Source organism: Coregonus lavaretus, assembly GCF_964263955.1.
Source record: "Coregonus lavaretus genome assembly, chromosome: 14".
Lineage (NCBI taxonomy): Eukaryota > Metazoa > Chordata > Actinopteri > Salmoniformes > Salmonidae > Coregonus > Coregonus lavaretus.
Genome location: NC_140001.1, coordinates 25,222,371 through 25,246,190, shown reverse-complemented (window position 1 = coordinate 25,246,190; position 23,820 = coordinate 25,222,371). Strand labels below are relative to the sequence as shown.

The 23,820-nt window shown below is 41.7% G+C and overlaps 1 protein-coding gene across 1 annotated transcript; it reads right to left on the bottom strand.

The window, feature by feature from the left end:
* Nucleotides 1-8,304: 8,304 nt before the first annotated feature.
* On the bottom strand, nucleotides 8,305-23,108 carry LOC311141654 (rho-related BTB domain-containing protein 2-like). Its single transcript, XM_084177054.1, has 10 exons — nucleotides 22,898-23,108; nucleotides 19,220-19,421; nucleotides 18,791-18,894; nucleotides 18,497-18,682; nucleotides 17,314-18,257; nucleotides 17,017-17,135; nucleotides 16,648-16,798; nucleotides 13,016-13,104; nucleotides 12,723-12,828; nucleotides 8,305-12,540 (listed from the first exon to the last, which is right to left on the bottom strand). Exons 1-10 carry the CDS (start codon nucleotides 22,960-22,962, stop codon nucleotides 12,335-12,337), a joined length of 2,172 nt encoding a protein of 723 aa, XP_084033180.1. The 5' UTR covers nucleotides 22,963-23,108; the 3' UTR covers nucleotides 8,305-12,334.
* Nucleotides 23,109-23,820: the final 712 nt, after the last annotated feature.

Genomic DNA, 23,820 nt, shown 5'->3' with positions numbered 1-23,820 from the left:
TTTTAATTTAGGGAGGGGAGGTGTGTGTCAGTTCAGACGATCAACACAAACCCTCCAAAATCCAATGCGATTGGCTGAAGAAAATGAGGCTTATTCCAGATTTTGCATTTTAAGCTTCTTGGATATAAGACCATCCCACTTATTTCTTATTATTTAAACACCAACCCTTAAGACAACAAAACACAGGTCACAATCTCATATCTCTGTTATGCTACTCTTGAATTAGATTTGGTTGTTTTGTCCTGTGCCAATACTGTATATGGTCATAATTTTGACCATGAAATATTGGTATTGTCTAAGAGTTCATAATCTATTGGTAAAAGTATGAGAGATAACTAAGTGGATAAGGTGAAAGGAATATGGAAATGATATCCCTAAGTAGTTCAAACTTTCAATGATACTTTAGATAAAGCTATCAACAACCATTGTATTTACACACATTTTGTCATTGGTTGATTGGTTTCCCTGGAAATGATTTTGGTTTATCAAAATCAACATAATTTTTCCATTTATTTATTACTGAGATATATCACATTACTTAATTCAATCAGGTATGTTCCCAATGCAGGATTGCTTGTCAGTCCTTTTCTATCAGAGGAATTGTGAAACTGAGGGTGTCTGGCTGTCAGCTTGCCGTTCTGTTAAACACGGAAGCTACATTAGAAATCATTGAGTGTGAAAATAAAAAGGAGAAATGGAACAAAATAATTTAAAGGGATTAACAAATCATTTGCATACCATTTCCACTGCTTCCAAACCATAGGATCAGAGGAATGACAAGGAAGTGATGGCTGCTCCGTCTTATCACCAACTGCATTCTCTGGAGAGGAACAAAGCCAGCTCAGATCAATCAGAGATGGATCTATTTAACATAATCATGTCTTGGTCACCACTCTCGGAACATACAGTATATATTTTTTTATCAGTTTATTATCCATCAGAGCTACCTCCTTAATTGGACAAGGGAAAGAGATGTTATTTTTTCAATTAGACAAATCGTCTTATTCTACAAACTGTGCAGGCTGCCAAATTTGTGTTTACCCCATTTTCCTGACATCTTCTCCATCCAGAGTTAAGACAATAACACCACCAGGAGGGATGGAATGGGGACAGCATTATGGAGACTTTAGCATTAAGAGCAGCCCTGGAGCTATTCTTAAAGAAGGTGAATCAGAGGATTGGGACAGAACTGTAACTAAACCCAAAGCTGGACTATGGATGAGAAGCACAATACAATTTGGGCAAAACACCACAGAGCCAAAGCTTCCTCGTAGGCTGTTAACTTTATAGTCAATGACTTCTTTAACTTTATCATCACTCAGAAACGTTAGTGACACACTAAAGTTTAAATCCAATAGTTCTGTCTCTATAGAGAAGAGATATAAGAAAGATCAGGAAACATGATTATTATTATTATTTATTTTTTAACATGTATTTCACCACATATTTTTGGCATTAAACAGTCTACATATATACTTCCATTCAGTTTTTCAACTGTTACCGGTTTGGACACTACAGACAGAAGTTGGCAGTTTGGCTGTACTGACTTCCGACAAGTCTCCTGACACTTGTGGAGGTCGTAGAGCAACGAGATAATAGTAACAATAGTTTGTAAGCCAAACCGTTCGGATGCTACAGATGATTTTGTGAGAAGACCGATTTTAGGGATGTCTCATGGTCTGACAAACACTGCTGTAGCTCTGTCACCTTTGCGGAAGTGCGACATAGGCGGATGCAATGGATTGAGACGCATCCAATGCAAAAAAAACAGATATCTTTATTTTAAACTGACCGAGTTTTATTGGGATGTTTTAATTATGCTAATTAGATTCCAGAGGGGGTATGGAAATCGACTATAGGTTTTTTTTAAACCGCTAGGCTACCTTGCCTCTCTCCATTCAACTGAATATGCATAATCAATCCTGCGCTTCTAGTATCAGAGGTAATGCTTTACTCTTTAGAGCCTTCCATGAATCATACAAGTTGTGTAAGAATGGGTGATGACTGAATAAAGTGGGTCACAGGTCAGTTTAACAGGGTTGTTATTATGACAAACTGGAACATTAGCTATGGAAATGAACACCCTCAATCTTGGCTAAATGAGATGCTGTAATCCTACCAGCCAACAACACCCACTTGATGACACTGGATTTACAACTAGACAGACATCACGTTTCATTTGCAGACCTTGGGCCTCATGTTATGATAACTAATGGTATGTGAAGTGTCTTCAGACATCTAAATATACATTCCTGACTCTTCCACTGAATGAGGACGATCGCCTACAGAAATTCAAGACGATCTCCTACAGAAATCAAATCCCCGTCTCTGAGCTCTCACATCCCCAACAGGAAGACCTTTCAGGAATCCTGCATGGGTGGACATGTAGGCTTTCCTGGGAATGATAGGGTCTGTTGGAGAGGAATCCCACCCTCGCGTTCTCCACCATGCCAAGGCTGGTGAGAGTGGGCAGCTAGCACTGAGACGGCAGCCTGCCGTGGGCACTGCCAGGCTTAATGCTGCCCGGTCGTCATCAGAGGCTTGCAGAAAAGAACACTGAGATTCACCAAAAAAAGAGGAGGGGGATCGTCAAATTTAAATCCTCTCTCAACGCCCCCACATGGTTTAGCAAAGCGTAAAAAATCATTCACACAGAGTGAGACAGAAAGAGAGAGAAAAAATATATTGAGAGAAATAGAGAGGAAACAGCTATTAGCAGTAGTAAGCAAGCTCAAGAGATCATAGTGAGGCAGTTCTAATCGCAGTAATGGTTTAAGCCCTCATACCCTCCACCAGATGTGAAGAAAACGTCTCCACAAAAACCAAAATCCCCATGCCTAAGACTGTGCCCTGTGGCTCTGGGCCCTTCTCAAAATCCAAACTCCACAAATGACTTACATTTTAGAATACCAAGGAAGTGAACAGTGCTCCAGAGGCCAGATTTGCTTAAACAAAGCTGAAGAGATTGATTTACAATCTTACAGTTACTGTAAGTTGATGCACAACTGATACCTTAATGCAAAGCTCACAAGTTCAAGTAGTATAGCTGCACAAGAGATAACACACAGCCTAATCACTTCTTATTGATTGACGATATGTGAGCCAACAAATGTTTTGACTTCTTTGGGAAATGTGATTTGCCTTGGTAGTGAAAAGTTTGCAAATATTTACCATTAAAGCAGTAGATGGTGAATGTCATCCACATAGCAGTAAATAATACTAAATGCAAAACACTTCTACATATTCTTGTGTGTGTTTAATGGCCCATGTTGTTATACAATAGATTTAAGCACACCATTCCCAAGGGGACCCTCTGTGATCCTAATATATTTCCCACTGGCTATCATTAAGTGATAAACATAACTTCAATCACTCCCAAGGAGTTTGGCCAAAGCCCACTCTTGACCCTCATTAACACTTCATGACATCAACAAAGTTAAATATAAAGAAATGTGTAACAGCACGTAGGTTTTTAAATCTACCGCCAACTGAAACAAACTCCTAGTGCTATCAACAAGCATTTCAACTCATCATGTTATATCATTACTACTTCACGTCCACATAATAGATGCTTATGGTGCTTTACGGCTCAATTAGTCATTTCAAAATGCATTGCAACAACATACGTACAGCCTCTCCAAATGGGAAACTAAATTCAAGTCATGTGGTGAATCATTACTTTGTAGTCTGGACAAGGAAATCTGTTGTTTCTGTGGGCCTTTGCTTTTGTTGTTGGTAATAAAAACCTATTTAGAGGCAGCGTTTGTTGGACTTCTGCTCATTCCTCTCAATTACAATTACTCAGAAGGCTAGCATCGGGGTAATGAAGAGGGTGTCACAGTGACTGACCGCTGCTCTGGAGCTCTGTTCTGTTCCTCAGCCACTGGCTCCTGCAGCGGGCCCTAACGGCACTGCTGGCAGCACTCCAGTGACAGCAAGCAGCCTGGCTGTAGACCTACCTTACCTACTGCAGAACAAACACATGTCCAGTACAGTTGTACACTACCTCTATGAACCCTCTTGCTCAAGCCTCAGCTAGTACTGTATTTGTTTTTAAAAGTGTCAGGGAAAAAGGGAATTACATTTCAAAGCCCAGTAAATAAAGTTTGTATTGATTTGATCTAACATGTAATCTGTTTTGCTGTCTGCCACCGATTCTGGCAATAAAAGGGAATTATGTAAGACAGTATTATAGATAATACGACCATACATCAATTGGAGTTTGGCTGACATAAGGGCAATAGATCATGCTCAAGCTAGACTGCTTAGCTCTAGAATTTATAAACTACCTCCTAAATTGAGGTGGCTTTCAATTTTAGTTTTCGATTTAAAGATATAGAATTTTGTCCGAGTTGATTTGTTTTGTCTTTAGTTTGTCTAAGGGATGCTCTAGATTTTGAACTCCCTCTCTCAAACTGAACCACACTTCCAAAACTAATACATTGCTCATCGGTACACCTGCAGGGTTTCACACCTGTTCAGACCATTGCTTTTTATACAGTAATGGCAGGAAATCATCTGCCATACAGTTGACTGTGACATTAGGAGCTATTGATACACTATATTTTGTTCCCTTTCACATCATATCTTCATATTTGGTGCTAATGCTGAATGCACATGAACATGAGTAGGATAATGCATATCAAGGGATGTGCTGGTGGTGTCACCTTTTGCTAACATGATAAATGGCAGTACGATTATTTAATAGTTTGCCACTATATGCAATTCTAAATATTTAATTTCCACATTGTATCTTGAAAATCTGCATTTTCGAACTGAGTCAAATTCTTACTGATAATACAGTAATAAAATAATGTATGTTGTTACATACAATGATTTACTATTTTAAAGCATATTATATCCTATCTTAGTGATTTAGTGAAGCATACTTTATATTCCACCGATATTATTCCCAATAAAATAAAACATTATTCTATGATGTAATTACTGAATCATCTGCAGCTATCACAAAAAGACTAGTAATACAGTGATCATTTTCTTTGCTTATGGTACTGTAGTGAGTAGAAACGACAGATAACTGAACATTTGTTCAGTATAGTTCTACGATTTAGATTAAAACATATTTAAAAATCATCCACATTTATTTGTCAGTAATTTAACTTTGTACAGAACATGTCAAATCTATATAAAAAATGCAAAGATGAGATTTCAAATCACAATGCAGGTCTGAAATATAGGGTGCTTGCACCACCCTCTGGTAAACATTGGTTATAACAACACGGACAAAGGAGAAGAATGTAAAGGCCTCAGAGAAACACATAAACCAGAGTCAAAAATAGGTTATGGTGACAGAGAAGCCTAGTGTTGTATCATCCCCAGTTTGATAAATACGTTTATTGTATACACTGAAGACCCCTGTAGCTCAGTTGTTAGAGCATGGCGCTTGCAACGCCAGGGTTGTGGGTTCGTTTCCCACAGGGGGCCATTTTGAAAATGTATGCACTCACTAACTGTAAGTCGCTCTGGATAAGAGCGTCTGCTAAATGACTCAAATGTAAGACACAAAATTGCTCATAATCACTACATTCACTGACTTAGGCCCAAACAATTATTATAAATGATTTTACTTAGATGTACTTCTATGTGCTTTAGTGCTCTCTAGTGTTTAAATTATGCAATTTTTTAATCAGATACATTAGATTCCTCTCACCTTTTTAGTGCTGGCTAGGTGGGTCTTCTCTCTGATTTGACTATCAGGCACTTGTTGATGTCCAGGTCTGGATCAGTCAACCCTACCCTCCCAATTAAGAAAAGGACAGTTGGTTACTTACATCTCCCAATCTCATCCCTGATTAAGAAGAGAGTAGTGCAGGATAATTATTCCCAAAAAATATAAAGTATTTACATCAGGGGTGTCAGAAAATATACAGTATTTACATCAGGGTTGTCAGAAAATATACAGTATTTACATCAGGGGTGTCAGAAAAGATACAGTATTTACATCAGGGGTGTCAGAAAAGATACAGTATTTACATCAGGGGTGTCAGAAAAGATACAGTATTTACATCAGGGGTGTCAGAAAAGATACAGTATTTACATCAGGGGTGTCAGAAAAGATACAGTATTTACATCAGGGGTGTCAGAAAAGATACAGTATTTACATCAGGGGTGTCAAACTCATTATATCCCAGGGCCGCATTCGGTCTTCAACAAGGTCCGGCGCCGCACTGAAAATGTCTTATATTTCCTCACCGTCAAAATTGGCCAAAGATACCATCCATCGTTTTTAGAACCGGTATAAATGTAGGTCCATTATCATTTCTACACGGTTTGGATTTGGCTTTAGTCATGTTTAAGTATATTGGGAAGGTTGTGGTGATTACCACGTGGAGTGGAGAAATACCAACAAGTAGGGTACTGACATATGAAAAAAATATACACTACATATACAAAAGTATGTGGACACGCCTTCAAATTAGCTATTTCAGTACATTGGCAGTAGAATGGCCTGTACTGGAGTGACCTTTAACGTGGCACCTTATGCCACCTTTCCAACAAGTCAGTTAATCTAATTTATGCCCTGCTAGAGCTGCCCTGGTCAACTGTAAATGCTGTTATTGTGAAGTGGAAATGTCTAGGAGCAACAACGGCTCAGCCACGAAGTGGTAGGCCACACAAGCAGAGTGGCATAGGCTAAGATGCAATAGATAGTATAGAATACAGTATATACATATGAGATGGGTAATGCAAGATATGAAAACATTATTAAAGTGGCATTATTAAAGTGACTGTTTAACAGTCTGATGGTCTTGAGATAGAAGCTGTTTTTCAGTCTCTCGGTCCCAGCTTTGATGCACCTGTACTGACCTCGCCTTCTGGATGATAGCAGGGTGAACAGGCAGTGGCTCGGGTGGTAGTTGTCCTTGATTTTTTGTGTGGCCTTCCTGTGACATCGGGTGCTGTAGGTGTCCTGGAGGGCAGGTAGTTTGCCCCCGGTGATGCGTTGTGCAGACCGCACAACCCTCTGGAGAGCCCTGCGGTTGTGGGCGGTGCAGTTGCCCTACCAGGCGGTGATACAGCCCGACAGGATGCTCTCAATTGGAACGCCGACTGCGAGCCAGGCCTAATCGCCCAACATTAGTGCCCAACCTCACTAATGCTCTTGTGTTGCTGAATGGAAGCAAGTTCCCTCAGCAATGTTCCAACATCTAGTGGAAAGCCTTCCCAAAAGAGTGGAGGCTGTTATAGCAGCAAAGGGGGGGCAACTCCATATTAATGCCCATGATTTTGGAATGAGATGTTTGTCGAGTAGGTGTCTACATACTTTTGGACGGTGCCATGTTGAAAGTCACTGAGCTCTTCAGTAAGGCCATTCTATTGCCAATGTTTGTCTATGGAGATTGCATGGCTGTGTGCTCAATTTTATATACCTGTCAGCAACGGGTGTGGTTGAAATGGCCTAATCCACTAATTTGAAGTGGTGTCCACATACTTTGGTATATATAGTGTAGATTTTTTAAATACAGACAAACTAAAAAAGTTCAACTTTACAAATTATTCAATGGATTATGATCATTTGCTGGTAAAAACGTGGAGGTGCAAAAACAGACGTTTCCACCCCCTATTTTAATTTGATCCATGGCTCAGGCAGCCAATTGTAGGCTAATGCGAAAAGCTGTTTGGCTCAGCCAAAGATCATCTATTATATTGCTCAGCTTAGTTGCGACTGGCGAAGAAGAAGAACTTTGCAGGTCTTTCTGATGAATAAACAATGCCATTCAAATAAAACCCAGCCCTGAAAAGTATTAGCAGGTCATATCATAGCGGAAACACACAGGCTTTGGCAAGGAACATTTCCAAAGTTACCACCTTGGATTTCCCACTTCAACCCCAAATATATCATACTTTGACTAAAACTATGACTTATTGACTTAAATCGTTGTGCAAAATCATCGGTAAGCTATGGGCATCGTCTTTCAGCTGAAAGAAAGTGAATTTCTGATCATGTGGGAGTTTAAAACTGCAAAATGATTAGAATTGCATTCAATTTGTAAAAACATTTCAGAATGTTCTTTCCACCCCATGGCAAAATGTGTAGAATTGCAGGAAATGAACTTTAAAAATGTAAATTTTTCTATCTGCTGTGATGAGAGGGGGCACTAAAATGTTTTGCAGCGAGGTGAGGCGCCCCTGAACCACATCTCGCTTAGGGCCCCCAAAAGGCTAGAACCGGCCCTGCCTGTCAGAAATATATGACTGGAGATGTCAGATCATTAACCCACACCCTGTTTGGCGATTGGACCACTTTCAATAAGATCTCAGTCATACACAAAGACATCCGTGTGGAGGCTGCTACTTTATATTTATTACATAAACACTATTTACACATTTCAAGAATACATGCTACAGAACTCAAGATCTACAGCTCCTAACAAACAATACAAACATCTGTAACTCTCCAGAACAACAAAAATAAATACCTGTTGACGAGCAAAAATGTCAGACCAGGCTATAAACACTGAGAAAAGATTCAAGTTTTGAATTCAGCCATTTCAATACAAGTTCTTTATAACTACGCAACTGATTGTGCAGCAGATTCTTGTCCTGGTACTGCTACAAGCTCCCTTTGATTTGTGCTTCTAAGCAGCAGTGATTTAACACCTAAACACATGGAAAAGGGCTTTAAAAGTTCTGAGTTATAACTTTTATTTTTATCTAGTCATAATATATTTGCAGTTTTTAACACCTGAAGTTTCCTACTCATCTACGAATATGAGCTGTGTACATGTTATACCCCCTTATACAATTCAATGAAAATCTAAGCTAAGGCTCTCAGTCTACATAATGCAATGTGCATTTATGGTTTAAATGACACTGGTATGCCTATGTCCTGCATAGTGCACAAAATCAGCTAGTATCTATGCTGAAATATGTACAGCTAAAAGCTTGTTTATTTTCTCGGCCACATTATAACAGGCAGTTGTAAAACAATTGGCCATTATCTATGTTTTTGATTTATAATCCAACTTTTAATTCCCACACCAAGTCAATGCCATCCATTGTAATGATAATACTGATATTTCTCCATAGTGAGGTTCATGATCAGAAAATTTAGAATTGGTATTCTCTGCATTAATTTGATGGGGATGTGCTGACTTTTGTAATTGATTAATGTGTTTTCTAGAGTGGGCTTGTCATTGTGTTAGTCAATTGGTGTGATCTTATAGTGGTGAAAAGTTGTTTACTACTAAACATTCCGTTCAGAGCATGAACATTTTTAACCAAAACACTGTCTAAACTAACAAAAGCACAGGCTCACGATGCTCTCAAGTGTACACACAGTAATGCCACACTCAGATATGTACACTTACACATAAACAAAGCCTTCAGTACCATGGTACATTGACACATCTTTAGTACACACAAACTAGTGACCACAGTAACAATATCTACATTCAATGTCTCTCACACACTATACATTAAGGCATGAGGTGTCTTCTTCGATGCAGTGCATCAGAAGATGAGGGTTCATTGAGATATCAACTCAAATGCATTTCAACCACAGCATGTAAATGCGGATTGTCAAGTGGAATGGATGAAACTGAAAAAAAGGAACTGAATCAAAACATAAATAGTCTAAGGGTACATTTGATCAATACAATATCTCAAAGTGAGACAGTGGTTAATTGATGCAACATTTACCATTCTGAAAATAGAGGAAGTTCAACAATTTGACAAAACACAACAAAACCATTTTACAGTGTAACAATTCCAACACAATGAATAATTTCACTATTTGGCAAAAACAGAACATTGACCACTAAATCAAGCCTACGTACTCTGATGTTCAGTGCAATACAGGATGATCCAAGTGATTATGAGTTGGGATGGTATGCCAAGTGATTTATCATTTTACGAGATAAATATATCAATCCTGCCCTTTTCAATTAGATTATAGCAACAAATCACATACAAACTTTAATCTAAAAATGTAAAGCTACTGCCTTGTGATCCTGTACTGCCATAATCAATACCTTAAATTACAGATTAAAAATCTATATCAGCCTTGTACATGCAGTCTATTTGTATAATTGAGCATTTAAACAACATTTTGAGTTATCATGTTAGATTGGTAAGTGTATTCATGGCATTTAAATGACTGTAAAGCTCATTTTAGGGATGTCATAAGGGATGTAGGCTATAATTTCTAAGTGCATGAAGGAGAACAATATCCTACAAGTATCCTACATTATCTTACAAAAAACTGTCTACAATCTATTATTATATATATATATATATATATATATAACAAGTAAATTCTTGACAATACTGTATATTGACTGGGAGGGTGCTCCAGGTCATATTTTAATTCTCAAGCTGTAGTGCCACTTCTTTTGATCTCAAAGCAGTTTGCCTGCATACCGTGCATGTAACCAGAGGTCAGCACAAGCATTGGAGAAATGTGAAAATAACTATCCATAAAACAAGCAAAAATCTAGTAGACTATCACACCTTACAACAAATTGCCCAAATAGCACAAAACAAGTTTTGTTATTATTTCTGGCCACCACCGGCATTTCATAGTAATTCCAGGGCACTGCAATGGGGACAACTTCATGTAATGTGTTGCTAGAAATCGGTAATCCACTTTTGATATACACCTACTGTAAATACTCACAATAATGAATGAGCACCATGCTTATAAATCCAAACAATACTGTGGGTTGTCTTTGGTGAAATGACAACAGGGAGATAAACATCCTCTTCAGATATCTCTTCAGTGTACACTAAGGATTTCAATTAATCTTCCTATCAACTTGTCTTGTAGTGCTGTTATTTTTCTCATCCTATGATCATCTCTACAAGCCCATTTAGATAGTTTGAAGCTTATGTCAGACACCTGTGAGTCCAGTACTGTAGTGGCCTCGGTGCTCTTCTCATCAGCATGCTGATACATACAGGTGGCGCTCTCACCTCTCTTGAGAAGAGTCCAATAGCAGAGTGTGAGGAGGAATTTATAGATGAATGACGAGACCCAGTCTCCTGTATGTGTACGTCTGAAACAACCAATGACATGCAATCACAGGGATACCCTATAAGCATAATGTCAAACTTCTAAAAGGCAAGGTCATTCCCATTACAGACAGACAAGCCGAAGACGCCACCGTCCAAGAGGGGAACTGCTGTACATGTGGATTCTCCAAGTCCAAGAGTTGGCCTATTGGTTTCTGAAATGCACCAGATCCATTGCTATAATGTGAATGACAATGGTCTGGTTGATAGTGGCATTCACCATAAAGCTGTGGGATTCAAGATACGTGGATAAATATATCAGACTGTCCTGATAAGGTACAATTGCAGATTTTAAGGAGAAGGAAACTTGGTAGTGCAAAGCTATTCCATTGTTGCAACACAGTGGTGAGCTTTGTTTGTGTTTGTTGGCGTTTCAAAAGCAAATCCTGAACAATACTCTGTGATTCAGGTTCTCTTGCATCTTGTCAAAAGACGAATGTGGCCGTGTAAAAGAAAGCCATACGTCACAAGAACACAGGGGTCGTGTATAGACTCACATCAACGTCAGCTGTGCAAGTTGTACAGAAAAATGCAATATACAATAACTGTACAAAAGAGGACAGGAGTCAAATCTCCGCTATCTTCATTTAAATTGTAATTCTGTACAGATTTAAAGAGGTTTCCAGTAGGCAGATGATCTAAGGGGATGTCCTATATGACATGAATAGATTAATCTTGATGCAGACCTAATGCATTTTGTTGATATTTCTGGTTGAGTGGTTATAATTGTACTGTACACATCCTGGTTTGGTAGATTGTGCAAACACTTAAGGGCAAGAAAGTGTTCTATCGCTGAGACTTGATTTCTGTGTTGGTTTGCTGGTCATTGGTCTTTGCTATGTCTGTTGCAGCTGATAAGCACTTGGTTGTCAATTCAAGTCAGTCAATGGTTATCATGAGCTTAGGATCACAGTTCTATCCCTTTAAGCAAAGCCCCCTCATAACTTTCTCAGTTCTCCCCCTGGTGGTGTATGCAGGAATATCAACAACATATTGAGCAGTCACCAGCACCAACATCTACCTTGTCTTGTTCATAAGGTTTAAGTCATTGATCTTTAAGGTTTGAGCTTCATTGTCTTTGCATGGATATGCTAACACAAAAAGCAAGAGACTCATTTCGTTCATTACCCGATTTAGCTGACCCTGCAAACCTGGGGGTGTGTAGCTTGGCTGCAGATGCAAAACAGAAATGAGGGAGGGAGGGCCCGAATGAGTAGCCCTAGAGTCTGGCCGACAGTGCCGATTCTCCACTTTCCCAAGTGATCCCTACAGAGGGCCTTGTCTGTACCCTAAGTGCCAATCAGATGACAGCATTGGAACCAGAAGAGGTGGAGTTGGCAGAGGGAGAAGAGGGAAAGTTCCAGAAGAGCCACTTGCGTTTACACTGCCTCCTCTGGTACAGGTAGTCCTCCTTGTCCCGCTCCTTCCTTGCTCTCTGGTAGTGGTCGTCCTCCTTCAGGAACCACACTGGTGGCCAGCGGTGCTTCTCAAAGTAGTCCTGGTTGTCTGCAAGAGGCATGGCTCAACAGCTTTAGTAACATCAAATGCAGACAGATGTGCAAACACAAATGCTTCATATAATGATAACTTCTCTACAAATCCTGCATTGATGTAAATGGGAGATTCAAATGAAAGTTGTAGTTTCACGCACATACAGGTCTCTTTAGTTAGTATTTGACTTGCATTACCTGTAGACGTGGCCTTCATGTCTCGAGGAAACTTGCGGCACACACTATTATAGTTGGTGCAGATGTGGTGAAGGCACCAGCCAGTTAGCTGTTGGGCACAATGGAACTGCCAGAGAGACACAAGATATTATCGAAGGCCTTATTCCATACGTGATAACCTTTTACATTTAAAAGTGTAACACTTGTTAAAGAACTTAGCATTAGAAATAGAAACATTTGTGAGATTGGAGAAAAACAGTATAAAAAATATAAACACTCTTGGAATTGCAATAGGAACAAGGCCTCGATCTTACCTGAGCCATCTCCAGGTATAACAGCACATCTCCATCAATATCAGCCCCCATCATAGCAGCCTCCATCAGGACTGTCACTGTATAGAGTTCTGAAACAGAGGCATAACACGCAGGGTATCCCAAATGGTCCACCCACGCAGAAAGTGTGGTGAAGAAGGCGCAACAGAGCCTCTTCAACCTCAGGAGGCTGAATAAATTTGACTTGGCACCTAAACCCTCACAAACGTTTACAGAAGCACAATTGAGAGCATCCTGTCGGGCTGTATCACCGCCTGGTACGGCAACTGCACCGCCCGCAACCGCAGGGCTCTCCCGAGGGCGGTGTGGTCTGCCGAACGCATTACCGGGGGCAAACTACCCGCCCTCCAGGATGGCCAAAAAGATCATCAAGGACATCAACCACCCGAGCCACTGCCTGTTCACCCCGCTATCATCCAGAAGGCGAGGTCAGTACAGGTGCATCAAAGTTGGGACCGAGAGAATGAAAAACAGCTTCTATCTCAAGGCCATCAGACTGTTAAATAGCCATCACTAGCACATTAGAGGCTGCTGCTGCCTATTGAAATCACTGGCCACTTTAAGAAATGGAACACTAGTCACTTTAATAATGTTTACATATCTTGCATTACTCATCTCATATGTATATACTGTATTCTATAATATTCTACTGTATCTTAGTCCATGCCGCTCTGTCATTGCTTGTCCATATATGTATCTATTCTTAAATTCCATTCCTTACTTAGATGTGTGTATTGGGTATATGTTGTGAAATTGTTAGATATTACTTGTTAGATATTACTGCACTGTCGGAGCTAGAAGCACAAGCATTTCGCTACACCGGCAATAACATCTGCTAAACATGTGTATGTGACAAATACATTTTGATTTGATCAACAGAATAATAATAATTTGCAGTAATTCTGATAATACCGCCATTCAAGGTCTGATGTATAAACATGCTGATACTACTGTGTACAGGTCAGAGATTCAAAGGTTTGTCAAGTGGTGTGATGATCACCATCTCATCCATAATGTAAAGAAAACAGAGAAGATAGTGTTTGACCCCAAATCTGTTGGTGACCATGTGCCTGTGGTTGTCCACAATGCCAACATAGCCCAGGTTAGTTGGTACAGGTACCTGGGTGTATATATGGACAATGTGCTGAGCTGGAGGGTCCAAGTAGAGAGTGTCTGCTCCAGAGTCCAACAACACCTCTACTTCCTATGTAGACTCAGGCTTTTTGGAGTTGGCCAGAAAATAATGCTCCTGATCTACCACGCGGTCATAGAGATGGCATCACAGTCTGGTTTGGCAATTAATCAGTTCAACTGAAATCTCAAATAGCCCGCCTGATACAAACTGCCATGAAGGTCATGGGTGTGAGGCAGCATAATTTCAGATCCCTCACATGTACTTCACTCTGAGTATCAACTCCTCCCTTCAGGCAGACGCTATAGGGTCCCTACATGTAAGCTGAACCTTAAACCTGAGCTATGTTAGTACACCACTGACAGAATATAAGGGAATGTGCAATGTATTATTTATTTGGCTATATGAGAAGTGTACAAGGTGTATGATAAGGGTAACATGTAGTGTATATATTATGTTGAGTGTGTAATGTACAGTGTCTATTTTGTTTACAGCGGTAATGTGTCTAAGACAATTATTCCCTTGGGGACATAAATATAAAAAACCCACAGTCTGTCACTATGCACATTGCCAAATCTAACTCGCAACAGAATTATTAAAGTAACAGAAACAGACAGTTCTCTCAACACACATACAGTGCATTCGGAAAGTATTCAGACCCCTTGACTTTTTCCACATTTTGTTAGGTTACAGCCTAATTCTAAAATGAATTACATTTGTTTTGTTTTACATTTACATTACAGTAATTTAGCAGACACTCTTATCCAGAGTGACTTACAGTTAGTGAGTGCACACAGTTCTCTCTTCAATCTATACACAATGACCCATAATGACAAACAAAAAGAGTTTTCTTTTTTTTTTTTTTTTTTTTTACATTTTAGCTAATTTAGACCATTTACTCAGTACTTTGTTGAAGCACCTTTGGCAGCGATTACAGCCTCAAGTCTTCTTGGGTATGATGCTACAAGCTTGGCACACCTGTATTTGGGAAGTTTCTCCCAATCTTCTCTGCAGATCCTTTCAAGCTCTGTCAGGTTGGATGGGGAGCGTCACTGCACAGCTATTTTAAGGTCTCTCCAGAGATGTTCGATCGGGTTCAAGTCTGGGCTCTGGCTGGGCCACTCAAGGACATTCAGAGACTTGTCCCGAAGCCACTCCTGCGTTGTCTTGGCTGTGCTTAGGGTCGTTGTCCTATTGGAAGGTGAACCGTCGCCCCAGTCTGAGGTCCTGAGTGCTCTGGAGCAGGTTTTCATTAAGGATCTCTGTACTTTTCTCCTTTCATCTTTGCCTAGATCCTGACTAGTCTCCCAGTCCCTGCCGCTGAAAAATATCCCCACAGCATGATGCTGCCACCACCATGCTTCACCGTAGGGATGGTGCCAGGTTTCCTCCAGACTGTGGGGTTCAAGATACAGGTTTCATCAGACCAGAGAATCTTGTTTCTCTCTTTAGGTGCCTTTTGGCAAACTCCAAGAGGGCTGTCATGTGCCTTTTACTGAGGAGTGGCTTCCGTCTGGCCACTCTACCATAAAGGCCAGATTGGTGGAGTGCTGCAGAGATGGTTGTCCTTCTGGAAGGTTCTTCCATCTGCACAGAAGAACTCTGGAGCGCTCTCAGATTGACCATCGGGTTCTTGGTCACCTCCCTGACCAAGGCCCTTCTCCCCCAATTGCTCAGTTTGGCCGGGCGGCCAACTCCAGGAAGATTCTTGGTGGTTCCAAACTTCTTCCATTTAAGAATAATGGAGGCCACTGTGTTCTTGGGGACCTTCAAGGCTGAAGAAATGTTTTGGTACCCTTCCACAGATCTGTGCCGAGACACAATCCTGTCTCGGAGCTCTATGGACAATTCCTTCGACCTCATGGCTTGGTTTTTGCTCTGACATGCACTGTCAACTGTGGGACCTTATATAGACAGGTGTGTGCCTTTCCAAATCATGTCCAATCAATTGAATTTACTCCAATCAAGTTGTAGAAACATCTCAAGGATGATCAACGGAAACAGGATGCACCTGATCTAAATTTTGAGTCTCATAGCAAAGGTTCTAAATACTTACGTAAATAAGGTATTTCTGTTTTTTGCTTTTAATAAATTAGCAAAAATTGTGTCATTATGTGGTACTGTGTGTAGATTGCTGAGGAAATTGTTTTATTTAATACATTTTAGAATAAGGCTGTAATGTAGCAAAATGTGGAAAAAGTCAAGGGGTCTGAATACTTTCCAAAGGCACCGTCCTAGCCTAATAGACACTATGAAGAGAAGGAAAAAGAGAGTAAGTGTGTGTTAAACTATAGACTAGTCAATTGGTAGAGCATGGCGCTTGTAATGCCAGGGTAGTGGGTTCGATCCCCGGGACCACCCATACGTAAAAATGTATGCACACAAGACTGTAAGTCGCTTTGGATAAAAGCGTCTGCTAAACGGCATATTATTATTATTATTATTATTGTGTATGAGGGTGTGCTCAAAAACAACTAGATACCTGTTAGTGCAACTAGGTGTGGGAGGCAAAGACGGTTGGCAAGAACAATGAGCTCCATGGCATCCAGGTCAGTGCGGGAACAGAAGCGCCCAGTGTACAGGTACTCCAGCACAGCCCTCATACAGCTGCGAGTAGTGTTAGGAAACAGCACCTGAGACAACAACAGGCACAGATCGACATCATTTTTCCCGTTCCTGTTCACTAGTGCATTCTACTGTGATCTTGTGTGTTTGGTTATTTAGGTTGGCTATTTAGGCGACTTTCAGAAGGTCTTGTTATTGTGCACATGACCAAGACCAAGGTTTTATAAAATAAAATATAGTGGCACACTCTGTAACTCCAGCGAGACGGTGTAAAGGATCGACTTACTTCTTTGGTGCAGCTCTCCACAAAGGGCCCCCCAAACATAGCTGCCATCCAGTCACAGCTGGAGATGAGCAGGGGCTTATGGGCCATGATCGTTCCATCATCCAGCTTGAACACTACATCTGGAACACAAAGAGAAATCATACTTCTCCTTCTTCCTCTATTACTACAAGTCCTGTCAAAAGTTTACCTTGTTTTTTTAACAGCATGTTCTTCCCCATCCTCAGACCTCTATATCCCAGAGGAGAAACACTTAGGACAGAGTGTACAAAAGCCCTCAGTATTATGATGTGCTCTCACCAGAGAAGGTGCCTTTGGCCAGGCACTCTTTGACTCTGTTGGTGCGCCGTACATGAAAGGCTTTGGTGATTTCCTGGTTCATGAAGGCCTCGTTGTTAAGGACGTTGGCCACCATCATGCGCAGGTCAAAGACCTCCAGCAGCTCAGCAATGTGTGCGATGTGCATCAGCTCCTTCTCGTGCTCATCCATCTGGCCTGTGTAAAGGTAGCGCAGCACAGCGCGGAAGGGCCCCAGCTGCATGGACTGGTCCATGTGCACCACGGTCATAGGCCTGGGGCTGTAGGTCACTGGGTCATCCACCAGCTCCTCCTGGATGCTGACAAAAGCCCTGCTCCAGGTAGACAGCAGTCTGCCCCTCCGGCCCCCCTCAGAGTCCCTCAGGGTGCCGTCACTGGTGCAGGCCCGCAGGTTGGCCCTGTCGCCCTCGTCAGGGCTCTCACACACATCGAAGCTGGCAGCACGCATCAGCATCTCGCGGCCAGACAGAGCAGTGGTGCGTGGGGGCCGCTCAGCCTCCTCAGACCGGGCATCCAGGATGAAGAGGTCATAGAACTTGGAGGAGGACGTGGCCAAGTAGATCTTGTGGGCGAAGATTCTCTGCTTCTCCTGTAGGACCAGGATGACATCGGAACACAGGGGGTCCTCTAGAAGACGGCCAGGATGCTCCTCAGTGGTGGTGGGGGGAGGTGGCACAGTGATGATGGGTGGTGGAGGTTTGGGAGGCAGGAAGGGGGCCTGGAGGAGGGACCGCTGCACGTTGCGCAGGTGAGACTTCCAGAACTGCAGGTGGCGGCGTGAGATTAGGGCGGCCCGGATGGCGTTATCAAATACGTCCTTTACTCCAAACTGAGCCACAACACTGGTCTCATAGTATGGCACTCCCAGCTCTTTGGCCACCTCACGGCCCCTCTCTGGAGGCAGAATCTCATTGTATTTAATGGGTCTGAAAGATATGACCATAAATGAGGCCAAGGTTAAGTGAGTTTAAGAACTAAATTAACATGATTCAGAGCAGCATCAACATGAGGGTAAATTACATCGTTTACTAATCTTAGCACAAAGTGGTACCTACATTTCTAATGGTGACACAGTGAATCTATCAATCACAGGCTATCAACTTTAACTTGAGATGAAAAGCACTGCTTTAGATTGAAAGCACTGGACTTAGTAGTTGTAGGGCACCTTGCTAGTGGCCGTCGTGCCCTGTTGACTGCTTCCAGGTCAGCGTAGCGCAGGTCCAGCTGGCAGCCCACCAGGATGACTGGAGCCCGGGGGCAGAAGTGCTTGATCTCAGGGTACCACATGGTCTTCACATGGTACAGGGAGTTGGGGTTTGCGATGGAGAAACACAGAACCACCACATCCGACCTGCAGTGACGAGTGGGGTTACGGGAGGGACAGAGAGGAAAGGTCCACTTAGTTTACTCTGCACCAGTTCCATGACTTGCATGAGTAAACAAGGTCAGCTGATCTCACCTTCCATATGCAAAGCGCCGGTCCTTGTGATGGTCCCCAAACGTGTCCCAGAGCCGCAGCGACACACTGACGTCATCCACCACATCCCTAGATCGCTCCAGAACCTGACCAGAGACACATCTTTCACATGCATGGATATTACCAACAACGGCAGAATGTGAAACTAACACCTGACCACAAGCCTAATGTGCTAAGCCAACGGTAAACATTGTGTGTTGCAGGTTTGTCAAAGTGCAACAACAGTTTACACAACTGTAGCACTTAAAACAGAGGATTTCAGTATTGTTTTTCTTCACCATCAAGTTGCTGGTGGACCAAACGGTTCATTTCAAACCCCATGCAGTCCATTATCTAAAACGTAGACAACTGAGAAAACAGACAAAGCTTTTCAGTAATTAACAGTCAAAACCAGATAACTCCACCACTCACCTCCTGGCAAACTCTGTACTGGTCTATGGCCCAGACAGTGGGTACATGTGTAGCAAGCAATTGGTACTGAGTGAGTGTGGCATTACAGGCCCGGGCACAGATAAGGCGGGTCTTCCCAACAGCGTTGTCCCCTACCACCACACACTTGATAGTCTCAACATTTGGCCTCTCATAGTCCATGTCAGAATCCATCAACTGGGGCCTGTCAGGGAAAAGGAAAGCAGAGTTTGATAAAATTCCAAAGGATTAATCAACTGGAGATCAAATATCACAGAGGTACTGAGGAGCTTGTTAAAAACATTGCACCTCATCACAACCCCTCTGACCCCATCAGGGATCAATACCGCAATCAAATCACATTTTATTTGTCACATGCTTCGTAAAACAATAGGTGTAGACTAACAGTGAAATGGTTACTTACGGGCCCTTCCCAACAATGCAGAGAGAAAGAAAATAGAGAAATAACAGAACACGTAATAAAACACATAATAAATACACAATGATACACGGGGTACCAGTACCGAGTCGATGTGCAGGGGTACGAGTTAATTGAGGTAGATATGTACATATAACTAGGAAATTAGTGACAATAATAAACAGTAGCAGCAGCATATGTGGTGAGTCAAAAAACGTTAGTGCAAAAAGGGTCAATGCAGATAGTCTGGGTAGCTATTTGGTTAACTATTTAACTAACTATTTAGCAGTATTATGGCTTGGTGGTAGAAGCTGTTCAGGGTAATGTTGGTTCTAGACTTGGTGTATCAGTACCGCTTGCTGTGCGGTAGCAGAGAGAACTGTCTATGACTTGGGTGGCTGGAGTGTTTGACAATTTTTATGGCCTTCCTCTGACACCACCTGGTATAGAGGTCCTGGATGGCAGGGAGCTCAGCCCAAGTGAGGTGGCTGCCTGGCTGAGTCCCTGTGCCAATTCAGAAGGTCCCTGACGTTCCTTACTCTTTTATTCCAACAGACGCTGGGGATTTCACAGTTCTGGAAGTGAAGTAGGATGTGTTCCTAAAAATAAGCACAGACTCTGCTAACTCAATTTGTCCAGCATCTGGGTTATACTCAGGCAGGATCTGCGTCTTGTCATTTTGTGTTTCCCTGTGTTTTATGCAGACTTAAATACTATGTTATACTGAAAGGAGAGGTCATTGCATTTCCCAGAACAATGTGTTATAGGATCACAATCTCTCTCCAACATAAGCCACTTTCAACATAACAAAATATAATATGATTCACATTGTTACCCCATGAGATATATCTTTGATCAAATAAAACAGACCACAGGGAGTGCTATTATGCAAGGATGCAGCTGAAATCACAGTTCCATATAAAACACTTACAACCCAAACAAATCTTTCAATAAATTCAGCTATGGTCTTACCAATAGGCCTGACAATGTCGAACAACACAGTGTTCTTTTGAACAAAAATACTCACACTGACATTGTCTCTTGATGAATTTATACAATCAATCATCTATAAGCATTATTTCATCAATAACCCCTCCTTTGCAGTGTCTTAGCAAGCCCCCCCCCCCCCCCCAAAAAAAAAGATTCTAACCGTAGATCAGTCTAGGATCCAAGAAAATGAAGGTGAACATAATTAGTTCAGACAGACGGACACCCTCTATCCACAAATAAGGCTGCAATGATTCATTAAAATTGAGAGAAAAGGGTAAACAGACTACTTTCCTCACTTCACGATTCGAAAAATTGTGGTTGCTGATCTCGTTATCCAGTTTCCAAGGGAACCAGATTTTCTTCTGTGTCATACCCTGCTACCACACATGCAACGGGCTATAGATTGACAGATTATATACCTATCATAAACTCGATATACTGTAACAGGGGTATGGCAACTGAATGACCTTTACAGTGTAGACTGACAGCCACGCGCAAAAATGTAAACAATGTGGCCAGACTCGAGCCAGACTGCACCATGAGGGAAAAAAATATCATAGCATGCAAAGCCAGCTAATACACCGTGGAAAATTAAAATTTCACATATGCATGAAAGCCAAGTACTAACGTATACCAGTGTTCCTGCCTATCTGCTTCGTGATGCTGCGGTCCACAGTAGCTTTATTCGATAATAAAAATATGCATTCCCGGTACCAGCCAACCTCCGCAACTATGAGTTGCAACAATGTAACCGTTTTTGACAATGAGCGCGCGAAACTGATGACGTTGAGTTTCGACGAAATTCGAGTGTCTTCTCTGCATGACTGTCCTGCTGGTTATGTTTGGTCTCTGTGGGTTCCAATATAGGGCTAATTAATCCTCTCACTATGTAGTTAGTAGGCTATCTGTAGCCAAAATGCACGCCAATTCATATAAAATAACTTCAATATTATGTTACTGAATGGGAGAAGAAGGCTGGGATCTTGGACAGCGGCGCACACTGAATTCAGGGGTGGATTGCCAACCTACCCCTCAATGCCATTTTCTCTCGTTGGTAATGTTGGCTATTTGGCAACAGTCTGCGCTTAACAAATAGCCACGTCATCAATTATCATTCTGCAAGAACTCAACCGAGGCTACAGTGTTGCCAATTTAGCGACTTTGTCGCTATATTTAGCGAGTTTTCAGACCCCTCTAGCGACACATTTTCAAAAAAGCGACTAGCGACACAACTTGCGACTTTTTCTGGTGTTATTGGAGACTCTGACGTGAAAGCACGTATCGTTCTTACTCTTCTCAACGAGCAGCGGGTGCTTTGTTAACCCCGTCTCAAAGCACTCACAGGCGGCCCAGTCCTCGCGCAGCAGTCCCTCCCAGCTGCAGTCAGAGTAGGAGATGTTCACCCCTCCGCGTCCAGACTGCAAATGAATCGCGCATGCGGGAAGTCGCCGCTTGGCTGATCCCGCCCTGGCTTACATTCAGGGCGGGATGTAAATGTATGGTGTTTTTTACTCACTTTTTGTCTCTCCCACGACGTTATTCCTCTCTCATACAGCGTCCATCACAATTACACGCACATGGCCAATTATGCAAATTAGGCGATTACGTCATTTAGCGACTTTAAGGACAGCCAATCGCTACTTTCCTTACTGAGGAGTTGGCAACACTGCCGAGGCACTTTAGCTGCAGTTCAGACCTCTGTCTAATGCCGGGGTGATGCAACCAACTACTGTCTGTCATAGAATAGCCTATACAACAACAAGTCTAGCACTATCTTGTGTGCAATAAATGCCAGTTATTTCGTTATATTATGGACTCTCATGAGCCTATGACCATTTAGTTAGGCAGCTTTAGATGCAAACTAGACAGACATAACTAGTACGTTTGATATATCATAGGCTAAAAACATCATTATTTCAGAGGATTCCATTAATTAGATAACTTAGCCATACAGACCATATGATAGCCTCTTTACAATATAACTATACTGTAAGCTATATCCGCTCCAAGAACTGACCATACGTGCAGGTCAGCAAATTTAAGAAGGGCTTAGCTAATAACATTCACCCAGCTTGCTACAAAAGCGTTTTCCATCAAGCCGAGTCACTGGTCATTCAGCGCCACCGTTATGAAACACGCAGAGGTTCCTTTCTTGTGGCATTTTGTGTTATTGAGGTGCATGCCAAAATGTTAGATTATTATAGTCTATTATAGGTTACTAACCCAAAGTCCTATCCCGTTGCGCATTTGCCCAAAATGTTGTTTCTCCTTACCTCAACATAAGGAAATGGCGCATCGGATTGACCGATGTTTGAGACTGAGAAGAAGAGGGCTCCATCGGATGCGGCTAGCACCTTACCGTAGCCTGGGTTGAACGTCATTTTCGCAGCAAGGATAAATATAGGGGATTAAATAGCAGAAAAGTATACTTGGTAAAAATAATAACGATATCATCACCGTGTGCCTGATGACACTTGTGGTCTACATGAGTCCGTCTGCACCGGCAACAGCAGGCCACGCTGCGTCAAAGAACCACCTCCAGTCACCTACGTAATTTATTATAGAGGCACGCGCACCAATAAAACCCCCATTCATTACAAACAGCGTTCCACTGCAAATCTCTCGCAAATCCCATTCCATCCAAACGTAGGCTGTTTAGCTGCTGTATTTTCTGGTTCACATTCTACTGTAAATACTTTTAGTCTCAGCTCGGCGACAATACAGATCATTATTACGGTTAATGTGTAAACTCCAAATATTATGTCTAAGATAAGCAATAAACTATATCTGTCTCTTAAAATTGTAGGCTATTGCAAACATAATGTGATGTGATCTGAGTGGACTTTAAAGTTGCCATGACTGCCATGATGTGGCACTGTGAGTCAATATGGTCCTGGTCCTGGAATTTGAATAAGATTTTATGATCACTCAATTGGGTTGTTTTTTTCTCTCAAGTATTCTGTTCATAAAACATAAAACCTTCCAAAAAGAAATAAAATATTTGCATGACTATAGGTCAATTTAACCATGTCTCATGGATTGATCTCATTTACAAAGTTCTAACCTAAATGGTAACTCAAAGCATAGCCTACATAAACAAGATTGTATACACTTTTTAAAATGTCACAGGCATCATAAATACTGTTTGAAAATGACTTTAAGCTCCTTACCTGTTCTCTTGTGGGCTGGCCAAACA